Below are 9,214 nucleotides of genomic sequence, written 5' to 3' on the forward strand. Positions count from 1 at the left end.
GGTTCAAGACTTCACACACCCCAACCCCTTCGCATGGCCTCCAGCTACAGCAGCTGAAGCAAACGTGAGGCTGCCTCCATTTGTAAAAATGCCCACAACTCTTCCGCTCCCTCATGCTATTAATAAACCATTTTCTGTTCAGCAGCCTCCAGCTCCCGTAGTAAACACTAGCGTGAGGCTGCCTCCGGTAGTAGTGCAGGTTGCACATAGGTTCTTCAGGATTCCCTTCCCGTGACCAACAACACGTGAAGCAAGTGCGAAGCTGCTTCCACTTGCAACCCAGACCCTTACTTTCTTCCTGCTGCTACTTACCTCCTTTTTCCTTTTCAGTGGCCTCCAGCTCCCGTAACAGACGCTAACGCGAGCATGCCTTCGATAGCGGTGCAGACCCATCCACAACCCCTTTTCCGACCACCCTCTCCCCTACTCATGGCCTGCAGCCCCACAGTCTAACCCCAGTGTGACATTGCCTCTCATATTGGCGCAGGCCCCTATACCCGCCGTTCACCTCCTCTTTCCCCCTCTTTTCATCCACTTCCGAAGCCGTCCCAAGCGTGAGCATGTCTCCGCAGGTGGCTCCAGCAGCTATCTTTCCTCCTCCTCTCTTGCTCCCCCTTCCTTCTCTATGTTCCGCCCTACCCATCCCTCCGAACACCCTTGGCTCAGGCCCCGTTGTCCGCCATTCCCCTCCTTTCCCCTCTCTCTTCCACTCCCAGAGCTGTCCCAGGTGTGAGCATTCCTCCGCTAATGGTGCAGGCCCCAATGCCCGCCATTTACCCTCTCTTTATTCCACTACCAGAACCGTCCCAAGCGTAAACACATCTCCGTAGGTGGCTCCAGCAGCTATCTTTCCTCCTCCTCTCATGCTCCTCATTACTTCTCTGTTCCGCCATACCCTAATGTCTCCATATAAAAGAAGATCACCGAACCCTCATCAGCCAACCCCCTTAACGCCAGTCCATCCCTGTTCACTCAAACTCGTGACCCACCATAACTAACCCTCTTTAAACGTCCCCTTATCCATCCATAATAGCCCATCCTCACTCCAGCATCCCAGCAGTGCCTGCTCCTGCAGGAGCCTTTATCTGTTTTTCTCCACTGCCGCAGCAGTGCCCGCTCTCGCAGGATCCTTTTTTCCATATTTCCTCAGTGCCGCAGCAGTTCTCGCTCCCGCTAGAGTTGAGCGATATGGTCATTTTTCAAATCGTCATATCGTCAGCCTGTAAGATCGACAATGCACGATATTATCATGCATGGGTGGAGCTAAACCCCTTGTTTTTGACAAATCATAACTATTGGATGTTTTAAACCGCGCAGGTGCGCGAGAGAGAGCCTATGGAATCACCAATAATCAAAAGCCGCCGCCCTCTCCATCGGTTTCGGAGGATTTCACCAAAATCACTGGTCCGCTTCTACATTGCCCTCCCAGCCGTTAGATTTTCCCCAGCCATTAATATCCTCACCCCTTTTCCGAGCTATATCATCTTGTCCTGGCAGCCTTTCTGTGGGGAAAAGAATGGTCCAGGATCGTTTTTCACTGCGATAACGAGGCTACTGTACATTGAATTAATAATGGCCGTTCTCATTCACCCACCTTAATGCCTTTCAAAGACGTTTAATCTGGATCTCCGCAAACAATCAGTTCATCATAACCTCAAAACACATTCCTGAGGCAAGTTTTGCCTTTCAGAAATTCAGGCTGTTGGCACCGCAGGCAGAACCACTCCCAACCCCAGTACCTCCTTATTCAGAACTAATATTCCTCTGAATCATCCTCTGAGACCCCTTCTCGAAACTTCAAGAGATTCTATTCTCCAAGCCATTTCCCCACCTACCCTGCAGTCATACTTCACAGCATGGAAATGCTTTAAAGCATTCCACTCCGCCTTTAATCTACCTTTCACTGATTTTTTCCCTGCTCTCCATCACCTCATTTATATCACACCTCAACATTAGCAAAACCCTCCAAGTCAGTTCCATCAAAAGCTATCTAAGTGGAATCCAATTTTTCCATAAACTCATATTTGGTTCACCCTCACCCCAAATAGCCAATTCACAGACCTTCCTTCTCATCAAAGGCATTCAAAGAGCCCACCCCATGCGCCCAGACTCCAGGCAGCCCATGACCTTCGAAATCCTGATTAAATGCATTTCTACGTTTCGCAAAGGTTACCATTCCATCCACACTGCTTGAACGCTAGATGCCATGTTTATTCTAGCCTTCTTCGGCTTTCTCAGATGCTCAGAGCTCACTACCATTTCCAGCTTTAATCCAAATATCCACCCCACCATTTCTGATCTAGCAGTCCTGGACATTGAAGCCATGTAATTTCATATAAAGCGAAGTAAAACAGATCAGACCATGAAGGGCCACTTTATTTTTATTTTTAACCTCCAATCACATATTCTCCAATACAATAATGTCAGCTCCCGCAGGAGCCTCTCCATATTTTTCTCACTGCCGCAGCAGTGTCAGCTCCCGCAGGAGCCTCTCCATATTTTCTCACTGCCGCAGCAGTGTCAGCTCCCGCAGGAGCCTCTCCATATTTTTCTCACTGCCACAGCAGTGTCAGCTCCCGCAGGAGCCTCTCCATATTTTTCTCACTGCCGCAGCAGTGTCAGCTCCCGCAAGAGCCTTTTCCATATTTTCTCACTGCCGCAGCAGTGTATGCTCCCGCAGGAGCCTCTCCATATTTTTCTCACTGCCGCAGCAGTGTATGCTCCCGCAGGAGCCTCTCCATATTTTTCTCACTGCCGCAGCAGTGTCAGCTCCCGCAAGAGCCTTTTCCGTATTTTCTCACTGCCGCAGCAGTGTATGCTCCCGCAGGAGCCTCTCCATATTTTTCTCACTGCCGCAGCAGTGTCAGCTCCCGCAGGAGCCATTCCGTATTTTTCCACTGTCGCAGCAGTGCCAGCTCCCGCAGGAGCCTTTCCATATTCCCTTACTGCCGCAGCAGTGTATGCTCCCGCAGGAGCCTCTCCATATTTCCTCACTGCCGCAGCAGTGTATGCTCCCGCAGGAGCCTTTTCGATCTTCCCAACTGCCGCAATAATCGCATCTCCAGTGGGAGTTCCCATCTCTCTCTTTCAAGTGGATGCTTCCATGGAAGTCAAATAGACACTGCCGTAACATTTATACACCAAAGGACGCCCAGCACCCATCTAACATTTAAGCACAGCTTTTGGGGAGACGTAAATTTGCGTATCTGGCTGCTGTCCCGTTCTAATTGCTTTTTCGGGAGCACTTGGGCTAAGCCGAACTCCGAGCAGCACGAACAGCACGCCAAATACGCATAACCTTTATTTAATTAGAAGTAAATGCAAACTCGTGAAGTGATGTTTCACAAACGAATTTCGAGAGAAGCGTGCATGGATAATTAACACAGCCAGTTCATCATCATCAGCAATTACACTGGTTACCAATCAGCTCGAGAAAACGCCTATAAATAATCAAGTACATCCTACCTTCGTTATCTCTCGACTTTCAGAATCCCTCCGCCACCCCGATCTCGCACCTTCAGCCAAGTTTCTACCCCAGCTCAGGTAGAAAAACTCAGGGGAGCACTTGGGCTAAGCCGAAATCCGAGCTCAGACCCCTCTCCCCGGACGGGGGGGGGTCCCCCGGGCTCGGGAGTCTTGCCGGGCTCGGAGCTCTCCCCCCGGACAGAACGCCAAATACGCATAACCTTTATTTAATTAGAAGTAAATGCGAACTCGTGAAATAAAGATGATGACATGAAAAGACGTGTTTCAAAGTAGACTACTTTGTAATCTGAATTCATGAAAATGTAAATGAGAATCACAAACTGAACCTAGTAAAGTAGAGTGAAATACATCTGAATCCAGTTAGTTTGTCATATGAATCAGCTGTTATCTTTTGGGAGCTTTTACATTCCATTCCTTTTTTTTCTAACAGTTGTCTTAACATCTCTCTCACCAATCCGCATGTTTCTTTCTTGCCAAACTTTCTTTCTTGCCAAATTGAGTTGAGGAATGCCTTACAGCACTGAAACACGTTTTACAGTTCTGCTCTGCTCTTTCTTTTTCTTCATGAAGTTGACTATTGTTTCTGCTTTCTGAGCATTTGGCTCAGATTTGACCTCTTTTCCCAAACATCCTGTAGTGGCCGCCCAATAATTCCCTCCCACTGTTTTCTTCTCATGTTTCTCTTTTCTGTGCTGTTGCACAACTCCGTTGTTTTCATCTTAGTGGTTCTGTCACAGACACATGCAGGTATTTGACAAGCTTTCATACTGATCTTTTAGCACTGTTTAATTGTTTCCTTGCACATTAACTGTATGATTGTCACAGTCACAGTTTGCTGAAGAGTAGACTTATTTTTGAATGAATGTGAAGAATGGCTTGGAATTGACTGGAAGACAGAAAAAAAGGCTTTGAGATTGGATGAAGAATACAGTCTTGAGGTTTAAAGGTTTAAAGCATTACAATACTTCAGTGCTTTTGCAGCATTAATTACAGACAGGTAAGGTATTCTAGTTGGTTCTTAATCGGTTGGTAGTGTGTTGTTTGTTAGTGTGTTCAGGGTGGTTAAAGCATCGGTAGGCAGGCACAGAATTGTTATGGTGTTGTAGCTAGTTACTGGGGCATTAGGCCAAGATGTAGAGTTTAGCACAGTAAGGCAGAAGAATAGGTTTGTCTGGTTATTTTAACACACATTTACAGAGTCAAAACTGAGACCCTTAAAATCTCAGGACTCTACATTTTAATAGCCACATTTTCAGGAACCTTGTGCTGTGAACAGAAAGACACTAGACAAGTACTTGTTTGTGATGCTGTACAATAACTCCGCTTGTGTGTCCAGTGTGACCCGTAAATCTTCACGTGTGACAGTGTGACTCACAGATACACTGAAACAGAGACATGAGTTGTGTGTCATTTAAAGTTTTGGGATCCAGTCTGTTCAGTCTTCCACAAGAGAAGTTTAAAAAGTTTAAATAGTGTCGTCTTCAGTCCTTTTTTCAGGCTAATAGCATATTTTCATTCTTATCTGAAATTTGCCATTTGTCCATTGTCTGGTCATGTCTTGAGACTACCCATTATCGAAAACACTGGCAAAAGCCTTGAACAGAACTGTTATTATAATAGCGTTGACTGTGATTTGTGCTGTAGTTATGGTGGAGGATCAACCAGCAGGAAGCGTACCAGAGGCCATCACGACCGTGACGGGCGGAAGTAAACCTTTGCACCGCTTCCTCAGAGGACAACCCAAGAGTATCGGAGTGAGACACAGAACACGCTTCCTCATCGGCCAATCCTTTCAGTCACAGACAACAAATTAAGCAAAGATCACTCCAACTTATTCTTTGCAGAATTGATATATCTCTTCTATAATAGACATGTAGTTTGATACTGATGCGATGCAGGGGAAACCAAGGCTAGTTTTTACACTTTTGCTTGAGTTAATGTGTGTTAGAGGACGTTTAGTTTTTATTCATATTCTGAATAGGCATATTCATTCCCACACATATTGCTTTAACACATTATTTAACACTTATACAGAGAGAATAAAGGTAGAGTTTCTTGTTCTGGCCATTGTAAGACAAAAAGAAAGTAAGAAAAACAAGCAATTATGTATATGTACTTTTGACTCAAAACTTCATAGATATCAGAGCGTGTGTCACAAATAGCCGGTTTTCACTAGGTGTCTCTACCTAACTGTATTAGTCCATTGGTGTTTTTCTTTCTCCCCATTAAGATTACATAAGCAATATTGTTGATACTGCATATTGATTTTATATTAAGTCCATTTTCATATATCTTGTGTAAGGTGGTGCTGGTGATGATGGGTATAGGTCTATTCATGTTTGCAATTCCTATGAATGTGAAATCAGATGCGCCCATCTCAGCAGAGCAGTTCACCCCATTCTGGCTTGGGATCTTGGTATGTTGATTTGTTCTTCTCTTCATCCCTTTTGACTATATTTGCATGTTTTGCCTTGAAAGGTATTTTAGATCTTTAATGACTTTAAAGAAAACTTCTAAGCCATATGTATACTAGTGTAATGTATACTAAATGTCTTGCTTTTTTGCAGTTCTTTATCTGTGGCCTTCTGTATATACTGTCTGAGCGCAACCCATCCAAGAAGATAGTAAGAGTCTGTTTAGCTATTGTGTTTCACAGTGTGTGAGCTATTCTTGTGTCCTAACTACAACATTTTCTCTGTAGAATGTTTAAATGTGTTGATATTTTGTTTGTGTCTTGATTTGATTGCTCACAGATCACAGCCAGTCTTGCTCTGAGTATCATCTCAGTCATTGGAGTGCTGTCTTCTTTGGTGGAATTCTCCAGAGCAATTATTGGAGCCGATCAAATATACTGGTCTATGAGACTGACACATGAGACTGATACAAATGAGACTGACACAGAGGAGGAGGACATTTATATTGAACAACATTATGTGAGGGTTTTTATTCTCATTATTAGATGAAAAACATGGTTATGAGGGTGATAGAGGGTGTATTTTCAGCCAGTGAGATATTATGCATGTGCAAACAGAAACTCTCATTTCGTTTTCACAGATGCCCATCAAAAGCATGGAGCTAGTGTTCTTCTGTCACAGCTTGATAGGCGGCATTCTGCTTGTAACCATGACGATCTTCGCCAGGGCAGCGCTGCGATCCAGCAGGACTCAGGTAATCTCACGTCACACAGTCTTCCTCCTGTCTGTGTAAGCACCAAAGGCTCTCCGGTTGGGCTGTAGGGCTTTTCTGATTGGGTTATTATAGCAGGAGAAAAAGGAAGGCATGCTAATTTCAAATAACAAAAGGGTAAAACTTTAGAATAATGGTCCATTAGTTAATGTTAGTTAACAACTTTAGTTAACATGATCTAAGCAAGAACAATCCATCTACAGCATTTATTAATCTTACTTGATGTTAATTTCAACATTTACTAATGCATTATTCAAATCAATTATTGTACTTGTTAACATTAGTTAATGCACTTTAAATTAGCATGAATAAAAATGAATAACTGTATTTTCATTAACTAACATTAAGATAAATACATACTGTAATAAATTTATTGTTCATTGTTTGTTCATGTTAATTAATGAATTAACTAATGGACTATTATTCTAAAGTGTTACCAACAAAAGTTAAAGAAATACAAAATATTCTGCATTCAGTATTTTAACGTTCATTCAAAGATTTTGTCATCATGTCAAATGTAAAGTGTACACCGATGTTTATTTCATTTATAATATAATATATGACTCTTGAATGCTTAAATCATTTATTTTGCGATCATGCCCTGCTCATTTGTGATAGTGAAGGCAGAATGTTCATGGATGATTTCCTCTTGTCCGCAGGTTGTTGTTGTAATGCGGGACCTGCCCTCCGCAGAGTGAACCAACCAAAATCATCTGAAGATCCTCCTTTGTGTATGTGAAGAGGAACTGACAACACATCAGAATATTTCACTAATAATCAACTGTTTAAAATGATCATTAAAATGGCATAACATAACATAAAAACAGCATTCAGAGCGTAGGGACATTTATCATTTGTAAACTTATATTTGAGCTAGCTTTATTATTTTATTATAACCGGGCATTAATACTTTTTTCAATTATTGTTATACTACTATATTACTTTGTTATGGCAGTCCTTTTTGTAATAGGCATAAGAACATTTCCAAAATGTCTGAGTGCTTCATTTGGAAAGCATCTGTTATCTTCATTAACAAAAATCATTAACACTTTCCACACTTCTGACACGAAATGTTTTAGACACATTGTAAACCCTCATATAAAAAAGACGTCTGTGAGATGTGAATGTGTGATGTTTGAGGTTATTTTTAAACTTCTAAATCAAACTGGAAGTCTTTATTATTTCAGAAATCCCTAAACTGAATCTCTGCTAAATAATACAGTCTAGTAACACTGTAACAGAAATAATGAAATCTAAAGATGTATTAATATCAATAAACAAATATGAGGTGACTTGGTTTATATCTGGGATCATAGGTTATTGGACAATGGAGTACTATTCTCTATGAGAGACATGTTTGACATTAACTTCTTTTTTTCTTTTTTTAACAGCAGGAAGAATCCTTATACACATTTTTTTAAAGGTTTAAAAGATTTAGATATTTTTCCATTTGTTACTTTGTATTCATTATTTGTTGAATAGTTAAATAAACAGATTGTGATATTTTTCTCAGTTTCTGAAATAAACTTACATCACAGAAAATGTAATTTTTAACAATAATACCTAGACCTGATCATTTTTTTTTTTTTTTTAATAAAAACCTTGGGGGATATAATTTTTATAATCTAATATAATTATATTGTGACTCTGCCAAGTTCATGTGGAGAACGCATTTAATTAACAACCAAAAATATGTGTTTTGTTATTATGATTTTGTAATCCAAGTTATTAAGACCAAAATAGTTCTGTGAAACGGAAATTGAGATGTCAATATGAATGTGTACATGAAATACATGTATAGAATATAGGCATATTCTATTGTTATTTATCCATTCAGTTCACCTTTATTGGGATAATCCAGAGATCCAGAGGAGATACACCATACCAGTGTTTCCACATATGACTGGTATCACACAAACATTCAGCCTTGATTTGACAGCAACATTATAATAGCATTCTGAGAATCATTCAAACAACAAACACATTTTCTCATTTCTCAAAAAAATGTTTGGGTTCAATATAGAGGTCGACCGATATATCGGGCCGATATTTGTCATTTTTTAATATATCGGCATCGGCTGATATCCGTGTTTAGTAGCGCCGATTTAAAGTCAGGCACGTCGGCGGGCAGCCCCGTGTTATTGGTGCGGTGGAAAGTGCTGCTGCCACTGCATGTGAAGCACCCCAAGCCAAAAGTTTTGGAAGATTCAACAGCAGTCCTGGGAGATAAAGGTAGTCAGAGAATTTCACTCTGTAAATGGGGTGGAGAAGTTGGCAGCTCTAACAAACACTGCAGCGTGACGTTACCAAAGTAAACAGTCTCTGACGTTACTCCGCCCCGCTCACAGACAGCAGCGTGCTCGGAGAGACAGCTGTACTGGAGCTGCTCAGAACGGTGAAGGACATTTGTTCGGAAGCATGGTTTGATGCAGACAATAACCAGTTTTCCATCCAACTCATTTGTATTTAGGGATGTCAATATTCGATAATTTCCATGATCGATCGTCGTTTAAATTAATGATCAAAATGCGTCTGCAGCGGT

The 9,214-nt window shown here is 41.7% G+C and overlaps 1 protein-coding gene across 1 annotated transcript; it reads left to right on the top strand.

Annotated features, from left to right (window-relative positions):
* The first annotated feature begins 4,133 nt into the window (after nucleotides 1-4,133).
* Nucleotides 4,134-7,635, top strand: LOC132156650 (membrane-spanning 4-domains subfamily A member 4D-like). Its single transcript, XM_059565583.1, has 7 exons — nucleotides 4,134-4,233; nucleotides 5,131-5,240; nucleotides 5,789-5,902; nucleotides 6,054-6,110; nucleotides 6,240-6,419; nucleotides 6,541-6,654; nucleotides 7,332-7,635. The coding sequence occupies exons 1-7, from the start codon at nucleotides 4,161-4,163 to the stop codon at nucleotides 7,368-7,370; spliced, it is 687 nt and encodes a 228-aa protein (XP_059421566.1). The 5' UTR covers nucleotides 4,134-4,160; the 3' UTR covers nucleotides 7,371-7,635.
* Nucleotides 7,636-9,214: the final 1,579 nt, after the last annotated feature.

The sequence above is a fragment of the Carassius carassius genome, chromosome 14 (assembly GCF_963082965.1).
Source record: "Carassius carassius chromosome 14, fCarCar2.1, whole genome shotgun sequence".
Taxonomy (NCBI): Eukaryota; Metazoa; Chordata; class Actinopteri; order Cypriniformes; family Cyprinidae; genus Carassius; species Carassius carassius.

Coding starts and splice junctions, on each gene's coding strand:
- LOC132156650 (XM_059565583.1), top strand. CDS start 4,161: ATGTTTCTCTTTTCTGTGCTGTTGCACAACTCCGTTGTTTTCATCTTA. Junction 6,111..6,239: donor GCAACCCATCCAAGAAGATA/GTAAGAGTCTGT, acceptor GATTGCTCACAG/ATCACAGCCAGTCTTGCTCT. Junction 6,420..6,540: donor TTTATATTGAACAACATTAT/GTGAGGGTTTTT, acceptor TCGTTTTCACAG/ATGCCCATCAAAAGCATGGA.